This window comes from Ursus arctos, unplaced genomic scaffold, assembly GCF_023065955.2.
Source record: "Ursus arctos isolate Adak ecotype North America unplaced genomic scaffold, UrsArc2.0 scaffold_3, whole genome shotgun sequence".
NCBI lineage: Eukaryota > Metazoa > Chordata > Mammalia > Carnivora > Ursidae > Ursus > Ursus arctos.
In genome coordinates, this window is record NW_026622985.1 from 99,420,518 (window position 1) to 99,433,235 (window position 12,718).

At 45.9% G+C, this 12,718-nt stretch overlaps 1 protein-coding gene across 3 annotated transcripts in view; it reads right to left on the bottom strand.

Moving 5' to 3' along the window:
* Positions 1-12,718, bottom strand: part of PAXIP1 (PAX interacting protein 1) — a 49,870-nt gene that overhangs the window by 28,354 nt on the left and 8,798 nt on the right. For 2 of the 3 annotated variants that reach the window (XM_057304302.1, XM_057304301.1), the window contains exons 4-5: positions 10,676-10,739; positions 3,500-3,613 (exon numbers count right to left, since the gene is read on the bottom strand). In XM_057304302.1, the coding sequence (XP_057160285.1) occupies positions 3,500-3,613; positions 10,676-10,739 (178 nt within the window). Of the gene's footprint in view, positions 1-3,499; positions 3,614-6,208; positions 6,372-10,675; positions 10,740-12,718 lie in introns of all 3 variants that reach the window. The other variant, XM_057304303.1, reaches the window with a different exon arrangement.

Sequence of the window (12,718 nt, forward strand, 5' to 3'; positions counted from 1 at the left end):
TAAAACACAAGCAACACTTGGTCATGGGAGAGCAACATGAACGACAAGTGAAGCAAAAAGAAACACGGACGTATAATCATGACCCCACGAGGCGCGATTAACACTCGTTATCTGTCATGAACATGTACGCGTATACATACACGTACTGTCACAGCGCACAGACACTTCATGGTGGGTTTTCACCGCGAACGTCTCATGCACAACCTCCAGCATGTCGATACGTGTACTTTCACACTGGCACTTTGGTTCTTCACCGTTTACTGTACGTTTCCCGACAAAGCCGAGACTGGAGACAGCCATGAGATAAATGCCCTGCACCCATCACCCAGCTCCAGGAACGGGCGACCTTCTGCACTCCTGCTTGGCCTCCCTCCTCCCCAACGCCGTTCGTGCACCTCTAACCCATAAACCTCCACCCTGACAGCCTCCACGCTCGCTGTCGCGCCGTCTCACACCCGCGGCTTGTCCATTTTACCCCAAGCTCGCCGCTGTGTTGCCGTCTGTGCACTCAGGCAACCCCCTGGTGTCACGAATTACTGCTCAGTCACTTCTGGTGCCTTTAGTTGTTGCAGGTGTTCCTAATATTCAGTGTTTCGCTACTATGAGAAAATAAAGTTAAATCTCAACACACATATCCTAAATCGTTTGTAGATGAATTCCCAGGTGCCGGTACAAAAGTATGGAAAGTACTTTAAGGCTTCATTATCTGTAACTACACCCCCCTCCAAAAGGGCTAGGCCACCAACTCCATATGACTATGTCGGTTCACCTAACCCCGCTGCCCCACATGCTTAACCCCTTGCAACTACACCGTGTATAAACCATGACTGAAGTGACGGATTTTCTTATTAAGATACAAACGTATCTTAAACATATGTGAGGAGTATGTGGGAACAGCTAAATGCTTAACTCCATAAAACTACAGCATGTACCAACTGTAGCATCTTTCATTAAGACGGAAGCGTTTGCACACTTGTGTGCAGATACCCATGAAGACGGCCACGTGCGTAACTCACTGCAAACTAGGCCCGTGCTGGGTGACGAGCGCAAGGGCTGACCACGGGACCACGCACCCGAAACGAACACAGCACTGTGCACTAACAGGAATTAACATAAAAATTAACAAAACTTTTTTTAAAATTTAATTTTTTGTTCTAAAAATCATTCTGAAATATTTAAGTATGAAATGTTAAATCAATCCTACCACAGTAAATATAGATCAGTTTTTATAGCAGACTAGAGGCTTAATTTCTTGACTACCTGTCCCCAAAGAGCCACAAAGCTATCTCAGGAAACATCAAGTCTGGATAGATATCAAAGTTTTTATAAACGACAAAAATAATACAAATATACAAGATGACCAAATAACGGTTTATATATTATTTTCCAAGGCAGAAAGATGTCTCTTGAAACAACATGAAAAAAATTTTTTTAATTCTGTTAACAAGTAGCAAAAATAAAACCACTGCCATGAAGTGCAGTCGCTGAGCATTTTGGGCACCAGAGAGAACACGTCAGGCTTTGCGCTGGGATCCACCGCGGCAGCCCTGGGTTCTTCGTCTGCACGGTGTGCGGGCCCTGCGCAGGTCAGGAATGACCTGCCTGCTTCCTATACAAACCCGCGCACAACACTCAAGGCAAACGTGGTGTATTTCACTCAGGTTGTCTCTCCCTTCTCACCAACGAGTGGTTTTTGTCACTGAAAGACAGTAACTGCTTACACCAAGGTGACCCAAGAGCAAAGCAATGTCGAATGCCTTTGCCGGGACTAATTTACCAGCTAAGTCAATCTAATTCTTGACTCCTCAAAATTACAAGTTATTCAATGTGGCGGATTCAGGCGCCAGCAGTGAGGCCTGACGGGGTCAGGGCCATGGTCAGCCGGGGGGGGGGGGGGGGGGGGGCGCTGGCACAGTTCCGCCATGGCAGACGCACTTACACACAGGAGCCTGTAGCAGCTGTGAACCAGCCTTTCCCAGTACGGAACAAGCGTACTTTGTCCTGTGGATTTTGTTACTAAATCACTCCACTCTTCTCCACTAACTGACCATTTTTGAAAATTCAAGATGTGAAAGGTAGTTTCACTATGCCATTTAAACATTTGCTTTGTTCATTAAAAAATAAAAAAGGATTTAAAGAGATGCCACTGATTTTTGTGTGCAATCAGCTGGTCTGCTTGACAAACCGACCCCACTCACATACTTCCTCTTAAATTACCATTTGGCTCTTCAGAAGTATTGCTCATCCCTACAAAAGCTATAAAGACTTTGTTTCCTTTCAAACTACCACCTAAAATCAAATGACTTTAGCCATAAATTATAAAACATTAACATAAAATAGTATAATCAAAGCATACTATATTTCTCTTAAACGGTTATGCAAAATAGTTCTTACTCAAATAGATTTTAAGATTCAAATCTTCAATTTTCACAGAAGACCTGTCTTCTTGGATTGTGGGGCTTACTACACTAACTACCACACCCACTGGCTCAAAATCTGTCGTCAGGAAACCTGGGTGGTGCACGGCACACACCTGTGGACCAGCTCTGCTCCGTCTCAAAGCCCCTGTGAAAGGGGTCTGCTCGGCAGGGCAGGTGCACGTCAGCCCCAAGCCAACCACCGGGCAGTGGTGCCCTGGCCAAGGACTGCGCACATGCCTTTCTCCTCGCACGCCACTCAGCACACCCGTGTGGAAAACAGGATAACAGCACTGACGTAGACTGAAGGCAGTTAAGAAAAAATAGAGGAGATACCAATGCGTGGAAAATTAACTCACCATAAATATACTGTCCTTGACTCTCAAAGTTATGAATAACTGCTGATGGGACTCCCAGAGTTTGGTTTCCCGAGAGCGGGGATTCGCAAACTCTCCTGTGCAACTGAGTCACCGGGAGGGCCCAGCACAGATGACTGCGCTCCCCGTCCGCCCTCACCGGGTTCTGATTTACGGGGTCTGCAGCGGCCCTCGAGTTTGCATTTCTAACAAATCCACAGGACAAGGCTGATGCCGCTGACCTGGGGACCCCACCTGGGGAACCAAAAGCCTGTGACCCCACCAGCGCTGAGATCCAGGAGCCCTGTCATTATCAAGATAAATGTGCTTCTATATATTCTAGATTATTAAAAAGGAAACGGTCTTGGAAACTTCACCAAATACATGTTTACACAGTTATCCTCAGTACAAGGCCTTTTTAAAAACTGTGAAGATGACTAGAATTACATATTTTCACAAATAAAAATGAACTGAGGTTTTACTGGATTTGAAAGGAAATTCAAGGGATTCAAAAAACTCCCATTTTCTCCATAAAATAACCCCCCATTACTTTATATACAGAGGTCCCATCTGGCTCAGCATCAAAATGATAATCCTTTCACAACCTCGGTGGAAGGAAGCCGGGTCTCAGCTTCTGCAAATGGAATCTAACCAGTCATTTAAAAGACAGCAGCAACAACACGTGACGGCTGAGTGCGGAGAGGGCCAGGTGCGCGCAGCGCTTACCCCCTTCGGCTCTGGGACGACCAGGTGCGTGCACCTCCTGTCGAGCTGTAGCTGGCACTGCCCCCCGTAGAAAGTGAGCAGAGCCCACAAGGCACTCCTGTCGTCAGACGACACCTGCCAGACGGGAGACACACGAGTCAATCCAGGCAAGGTTAGCGTGAAAATACACTGTTAACATCGTAACAATTCTGCTGCATCAACTTAGATGAAATAAACTTAAGGGTATTAGTGGGGAAAATAGATGAGCTTTTAGCCATTTGCTTATCGTGACAAAAACTTTCATTCCTATCATGATAGTTTTATAGACATCTTTTTGCCTTGTCACCAAAAGAATAAAAAAACATATCCGTAACACTCCAAAAAATGAATGGAGGATTATTTCAACAAAAGTGATGGGGAAAAGAAGCAGAAGGAACCAGTACATCATTCCATCTTACAAGTGTCATGTTCTAAAACGTTTAAATACAACAGCAGTATCAAAATCATTACAGAACTCCTTAATCATTAGTAGATAAATACTAATTAAGAAATGAATAAAATAAAAAGATAAAAACACGTTATTTGTAAGCTCAGGGAAAAACGTAAATATTACTTAACGCGTGAAAGGAAATAAGGCAAGCATACAAGGAATAACTGTTATGCTCGCGTAAGTGACGAGGTCAACTCCACATCAAGTGGCTCGTGTTGGAAGAGGCTTCCTTCCACTAGAACAGAAACAGGACCATTTATTGCCTGCCTCCTATGTGCCAGGAACTGTGCCAAGTGCTCCGTAAAATCCCTGATTCTGACGACCGCCACGCAAAGTCGGAATCATCAGACCCACTGTACAGATCAGGAAACAAACTTACAAAAATTACAGCTACTCAGCAGAAAGGCTGGCTCTAAAGCCCAGGTCTGCCTAAACCCAGGCCCACCTGCATTTCCCTGTCCTGTCCTTCTCTAAGGGCACTTACTACCAAAAACAACTTCTAAAAAATAAAATTTTAGAGTCTAAAAGACAAAAGAAACAAGAAAAGTAAATGTGTGTTAATTAATTCTAAGGTAATCATTTAACGAAGTCAATTTTTTTCCTGGATAATTTATTATAAATTGAGGGTTATGGTTGTTAAGAATTTTGAACAGTCTCGAGTTAATTCTGTAAATATTACAAACAGCATGTTTTTAAAACCTGCCGTTACTCAGCTCGCCAGAACTCTAACGTTTTACATCTACTTTCATCCAGTTCACAAATGTTTCTAGAAATTATTTTACATTCCACACTACTGTGACTACTAATAAGAACACATTAATTTTATAAAATCACCTTGAAAAATCACTATTTTATATCTCTTTTAGTCATTGTCACATTTCAGAGACTGGATCAGAAAATTGTTACTTTTAACTAGAGGCTTTCACAAAAACATTTATCTCCCACAGCGTCTGGAGAGGTGAGATTTAATTACATGATAATACGGACTACTCCAATAAATTGTTGTATCATCTTTATTAAAAACGAAATTAAAGGAACATAACTTCAATATGCCCTCTTTGGAGAGCCCGGGCTACTCGTCAGTTACGCGCAGCCCTGGCCAACTGACCGCAGCGAGCCTAGTCCGCGGCCCTCCCCAGCCTGCGGTACAGGCCTGCATCCCAACAGGGAGAAGTGTATTGCTGTGGAAAGAACATCGGTTGGGAGAAAGGGAGACCCGGAACAGATACACGGTCTCCAAAACTAGCTCCTGTCAACCTGGAGAACGTCCATGAACCAGATTCTTCATCGATGCACGTCTAGGTTAAAGGACTTCAAACATCCACGCCAGCCCATTTAATGAATCTGTATCAGCATAATTAATAACTCAGAATGCTCTTTCCACACCAAAATGTTAAGTTATCTAGTGGTGATGGAATTATGGGGACATTTTTGTTTTCATTTTTATACTTTTCTGTATTTTCCAAATTTTCAAGAGCATTAATTTTATAATCGGGGATAAGTTTGTTTTTTTTTTTAAAGAAAGCAATCTTCGTAAACTACACATCTCGTCACCTTGGCTAACAAACACCTCGATACCTGAAGACCAGACCCAACTGCTTCAGCAGTGAGTCGGGCCGTCCTGGCCATCTGACCGTGTGGGGGCCAGCCCCCTAGTGCTGCGCCCACACCCGCGTCTCAAACCACAGCCACGTTTGCGGGACGCGCTGGCTCCATGCCTTCCCCACCCTCGACTCCCGCTCCGCTACCACTGCCCCTGGACTCCCAACAGCGAGCTATGCAAGCATCTAGGGGCTGGTCACGCTCCGTTAACTTCAGGCTTACCCTCCCCACTCCACTATTCTCGAAGAATGCGGAGCAGAGGACGGTCACCTCATCCACGGCCCCCACTGAATAAATGCCTCCTTCATACCAATCAGGAACACCCGCCCTTCACGGGAGGTCTCACACAAGCAGGACACTCCTTGGCTCTAGCCCCCTGAATGTGTCCTGTGCCACTTTGATTAAAAACTACAGTCGTCCTGATTAAAGATGGGGGTCTCACTAAGAATTACGTCTTTAACTTCTTTGATCTCTCTCACAGAACCTAGTACAGTGCGAGGCACATGGGTAGGCAGTCAAGAAATATTTGTTGATTGAGATACAGAATGGAAAGGGCTTTTATTTTTAGTCTTCAAGATTTAAATTACGACCCTGGCCAGGCTCTCCATCAGACTCTTGACCTGTCCCCCGAAACCTACCCAGCACATTACAACGGGGCCCCCGCCTGCATCAATACCGGGTCAGGAGAAGGCAGATGGTGTCTGTGCTTCTCAGCTTCTGCCGGCACAAGCTCCCTTCCCTACCTCTCCCTGGGAGAGCTCTGGAAGACTCCAACAAAGAGCTCCAGCTTGTATCAACACCCTGACGGGGAAAAGACAGAAGGTCACTGAGAGCCACCAAGCAAACAGTCCTGTCGTAAAGGCGGGTCCTGCCTGGTAGTGTGCGTGCGAGCGCTCTGGTGTTCAGAGAAAGGTGCAGGCACCCAAACAGATCTGCGTGACACAGACTGACCACTGCGATGGCTTCCTCCTGGCACCGTGTCCACACTCACACCCCCTTGTTCCTATGTGTGCACTGCAACGTGCCGTGTGCTCACGGGTCTGTCTCCCCTGCAAGAACAGACGTTTACTGAGGGGAAGACAGCCTATCTGAACTGATCTGTACCCTCGGCATTGCTCCGGTCACGGAAGAAGTACTCATCAGGTATCTGTTGCACCAAAGTCCCTTAGTCGCACACTGTGCATGTTGTCTGTGAATACATCTTAAAACTGACATTAACACTTTTTAGCAACCACAAAATATGAGTGTCCCCAGTACACTTTTCTTAACCAGCGTTTGGGCACATGAAAAACTATCAAGTAGAATTTTGTCCATCCTCATCCGATCAATCTTCATGAGCTCAAAAGCACCGCTTTTTATCATGTGATCCCAGGACACATTGGGGATTCCAATTCATCATCCTCAGTGATGAATGGTGTACTAAGTGATCCATAAAGATCATTCTGATCCTGGATTCCAATTTTTATTACCTAATGAATTTGCTAAAAGGATATAAAGACACTGTCAAGGGTCCTTCTAAATTCATTTTTCTGTCTACCACAGACCCAGCCACTGCCCACAATGAGTTTCGCACCTAGATAAAACTCTACGGGCTGGGACCCTTCCCAGACCACAGGACAAAGGACGCCTGCTCGCCTCTGTCTGTGCTCTCTACCACCTAACTGGTACCTTTTCCGTGGGCCCCCATTTTCCCCCTCCCCCCCCTGCTGACTACATCTGCATCTTCTCAACCCCAGACCGGAGATCCACATGGACCCCGAAGGCTGCATGATGGCCACCAGGCCAATCAGCAGTCCTGGGTCCCTGTCCAGCATCTTTGCCCTCCTCCTCTCCCGGGTCACAAGCAGGACTGAGGGGACACAGGAAGCCATGCACAACTACCTGCCACAAATTAGGGCCCCACACCTTTACCTGGGGTGCTGCTCTTGTCCAGCAATAGAAACCAGTTGCATCTGATTTCATCCTTGGCTTCTAAAAACAATACCCCACTCCTCCACTACCTCTATTTATGCTCCAGTCTCTCTTCTTGCCAACTCTCCTTCACTGCACGCTACCCAAAGCTCTCTTCCTGGTTACATGTCTTTCTACCTTCTTCTACAAGAAGCTAATGCTCTGCCCTTCATGCCACGTCTCCACGGCCCCCCAGTGGGGTAGCTGATCCACACCCCAAGCTAACATGTTTCAAGCCGAGGTCACCATCTTCACTGTGTGGCTAGCCAGGCTCCCGCTGCCCATCTCCAGCAGGGATGCTGGCCAGCACTTCCCCCCAGACTCCTGGTCTGATGGAGGACATCACCTCTGACTCATGAGTCACCGTGGAGGCAGCTCCTGCAGGACTTGATGCAGGACTGTGAGCACTGCCTTCTCCTCGTCCGTCCCAAGTATGCCCAAGTCACCAAGTCCTGCTGCTTCCTGTCTGGGCCTCGTGTGCACGGCAACATCCTGAATCCAAACCTCTACCTCGAGTCCAAGGCCACGCCCCTCCCTCCTACCCAAACTCCCATCCCTACCCCGCCGGTCCTGCTACTGCTCCCAGACCAGTACCTACAGGACTGCAAGGATTTTAATTTTGTTTGCTTTTCTGTGTTTTCTAAATGTCCTAATATAAGTATGTGTAATGCAAATTTAAATATATAAGAAAAAAGAAAAGAAGCATCCTACTGGCTACTTTAGGGAGCTCAAACCCCAACACCTGGTTTCAGTCCCCATGTTCCCCACCACCCGCCCCCCTGCACCGCGAGAACAAGCCTTTGTTCCCTGGCACCCTTCCTCCCCTTCCATGTGGCTCTACACAAGCACACCCCGCCTTCATGCTCTAACTCTGCCCACTCTTTCAGGCCCCTCAGGTCTGACATCTCCCCTCCCCACGGGCTTCCCAGACTCTGCCATCCACCTCGGGCCTGCTCTTGCAGACTCACACACTGGCATCGGGGCCACCGGATTTCGCACAGCACACAGCAGATGGTGTGTGTACCATAACCTTTACAGTACGTGTCTTAAATAATAATCCGGTACATTTATTAAAACCTTTGTTAAATATAACTATTGGTTTTTTTCTAAGACTGAAAGTGTTCTCTAATGTTAAACTCAGTTAATATTTAATGACGTCTAATTACCAAATTTAAAACCCTGAAATCATCTTATACTCACGTTTATTTTTGATTTTCTTATTTCCCCAAGTCAGGTCTGCTAAATACCATGTCACTGTGACCTCAGTCCCTGAAAATACCTCAGGACCCCCGCCCCAGCTTCTTCCTCTCTCCTCCCCTTCAACTTGCACCCTCCAGATAGTGGGGTCCAAACCTCTGAACCCACACATCCAGTAAATGAAAATATAATGAAATGCAAAATTCACATTTTAGCCAAAAGACGTCGTGTTTACACATTAAGGAATAATAATGTCTTCATGTTTAAAACCTTTCTGATATTTATTGTACGTTTGGAACATACAGAGAAGTATAAGGGACCAAGGAAAGGCACATAGAGCCACAGCACCATCATTAAAAGGTTTTCACTTTGGCCAACTTCGAAAATCATTATCGTTATATACGTTTATAGCACAGATGTGAAAAACATTGAAAAATACAAATATCAACAAAATTCCTGTTCTTAAAAGAGGAAAAAAGAGCCAAGATTTCAAGGATCCCTATTAAATGAATGTAGCAAAAACAAAAAGAATTTTATAATCTTAAAGAACTTCAAGAATTTACACGAGATACAAACAAAAACAAAGCAACCCTCCCTGAACTTGCCTACTGTGTAACCAGGGAATGGAGACAGGGAGGCCGCTGGCACAAGAGCGTCTCCTGGCTTCAGGACTCCCAGCTCCCCTAATGCCTCCAACAGGCCCTTTCCTCAAGGCGGCCACAGGGACAGGGCCACGCTGCTCCTCGCCAGGGTCCCGGTGGGAGCAGGTCCGCGAGGGCCTGTGGCCAGGCAGCCCTGTGGACGCACCCTTTCCTGTCCTCATGCTAAACACACCGCCCTATGCAACTGTCAAGTGAGTTCAAACAACACCCAGTGAATTTGTTATAATGGTTTTTTAAAGTTTGAGGGTTTTCTAGTTGGCAGTGCAGGGGACAAATACAATTAAAAATACTGAATATTCACTTTCCCACTACTTAGAATTCCTCACTGGTGACATTTTGGTCTCTCCTTTTGGATATTTCTCATATATTTTACTTGGTTACTGTAACACAGCACATACTGTTAATGGCCTGCCTTTTTTCCCCATGGAAAGACTTTCCCCATCTCTTTCCATATTTTCATAAAGCATAATTCAAACCTGGCTCCGTAGTTAGGCTATCATGTAAATGCACAGAACAGGTTTCTGAACCATTTCCAAACGCAGGATGATCTCATTTTTTTCCAATTTTACCCCATTCTACATAATGCTCTGCTGACACCTTTACCCATCAATCTGCCCTTATTTCTACCAGTTCGGGACAAATTTCTAAACAGAAGAGAACTGCAGGGGAGAATAAAAAGAGTATTTTAGGGCTCTTGATTCGACAACTTTTTTTTTTTTGTAGAAAACAGCCGCACCGATGTACACTCCCACCGCCAGGGAGGGGGAGCCTGTCTGCAAGAGTGTCAGCACCCAAAACTCGGTCACAAACTCGAGAGCGGACAGTCTCATCTCAGTGCTATGAAAACATTCACGTCTTGGGTATTAAAGTGTGTCGAATGTTTTATCACACTTGTTATTTGTAATTCCTCTTCATAAAAAGTTGAGTTCATTTCTCTGCCTTATCTACTGAGATTTTATTTTTCTTATTAATCTGAACCTTTATTAAAAAAATTCTTTGCCTTTATGACTGAATTTTTGTCATCTTAAATAATTTCATTTTTACTAGTCTTTCATATTCGAACTCTGTATCTTTGTAATTCTTTAGAAAGATCATTTCCACCCATTAAAACTTGATACCTTAAAACTAAGCATGAATATTTAAGTAATTATAAATGTGTCATAAGGTCACACTGAATACAGTTACTTAGTAAAGAGCTTCTTTAAAACTGGTTTATCAATAGGTCATAAATCCAATCTTATAAAAACTCAGAACTATTACGTGTGAATACCACCGACAGGCGGTAATCATGCTTACCTGGGAGAGGCAGGCAGTGATTCCAAAAAAAATCTGACATGACTCTGGAGAAAAACCATTTACTCTGTTTGATAGTTATTAAGATTCCAATTAAATGAGATTAGTGCACCTGCATTTCCCTAAGACATCCTATCTGCCCGTTTGAACATGACCCACCCCTGCCCTCCCACTGGATCCATGTAGGAAAAAGACAGGCTGACCGAAGAGTGAGACAGGCAGACTGGAGAAAGGAGCAGCTGACAGCACAGAAAGAACAGAGAGGTCGTGTGAAGCACACTTTCAGACCCAGCATCTCCACTGACTTCATCAATGAAGTGGGCACAGCACTCTCACAGGGAAAACCTCTGAGACCTAGCTCGCTGCACACACACACACACACACACACACTTACATACACACACGGCACAGCCGTTAGTTTAAAAGCAGGTGAAAAGCCTCAGGTGTATTTCAGAAGCAAACATTAAGGGAACTTCTGTGGTATGGCAGAGAATCTTCCACAGAAGAACCCAAGTTCTAGTCTTATCACCACCACCAACTCTATGAACTTGGGCAAGACCAACTCTGAGCTTCAGTTTTCCCTTTGTGAAAACAAGAGTCAGAAAACATAATTACCAACACCCCCCCAGCTCTAAAGCTCTGATCTGTAAAATTCACTCAGAAGAGCTTACTGTGTGCCGGACACAGGGCCTATGGCTGCAGCAAGCGGACACGGCCTCTGGGTGCCTGCACTCTACAGTCTACTCAAAGCAAACGTGACTTTTTGAAGAATTTGGAGTGTCTACAGTTCAAAATGAGTTAAAGTATGACTTTGCTCTTCCTACAGGATACCCACGGATACGTGAATTGAGAGAAAAAGACCGGACTGAAAATCCCGCTGCCTTCTGGAAGCCTCTCGCACAGCCCTGCGGAGAAACCTGAGAGAGAGCCGAGCCTGCATGACTGCGCTGTGCTCTACAGCCCCCAACGTCACGCCCTCAGCCCCACCCTCCACCACCGGTTTCCATCCTCCTACCTGCCCCTTAAGGATTTCCTCCGTCCAAAGACTTGGGGCCACCTGAACAAAGGCAAGTCCGGCGCTGTCCGCCCGTGAGCGGGCTGCTCTGGGACAGGCAACTAAGGACTCCGGGGCAACGGCAGCTTCTTAAGGGATCTTGTGGGAGAATAAATGACCTAGCGCAGGAAGACCCAACCTCTCGTCCTCAAAACCACCCCTCTCTCTCCCCGGCTTCTCCCCCTGTGCTTATAAAGACTACAACAACTCCCAAGAAACCAAAAGAACGAAAACTAAAACAAAACAGGAACGGATTTCCTTTAACTCTTTAGATTATGAGGAATCTTGGAACTTCTGAGTTGGAGAGGCTGAAGTTCTGCACATCCTCCAAGAACTGCTTACAAAGGGATGTCTTCTGTTTATTTGAGGCCACCTATCAATATTTAATATAAAAAGATTCCCTCCATCTGCATCAGTTCAGTAAGTAAAAATGCATTCACAGGAACTGCCTGGCACAGCTGCAAAACAAAACAGGGGAAGGACATCATCCCTGCCGGAGTCTGCAATGTTACCATCATGGTGGGACCGGGTACCCCTAAGAGAAGGGATCCCCACAAGCAGGCTACACGTGAAGTGACTGTCCAGTGAAGCTCCACACTGCCAGCTGGAAACAGAAGCCGGGAGGCTCAGGACACTGAGCAGCAGCCGGACATCTCCCAAAGGTGGGGGGGACTGTGCTCTGGAGCCACGCTCAAGACCGAGGCGAGGGACACCGGCGGCACGGGACACCGGCACGGGACGGAGCTCCGCGACGGCAGCGACGAGATCTTCGTGACCCCTCTGGTTTTAGTACCCAGCCCACAGCAGGTGTCAACACCTGTGTTAAATACACCTTCTACCCAACCTATCAACAACAACAGTGCACGAAACTAAAGACGGTCTGCTGTTCTCTTCCCCGTCTACTCCTCAGATAACTCATCATTTGGCTCAGGTACACTTACAATTTCAGAAATAGTCCACCTAACTGGACATCACAAAAATGGTCTGTTCCA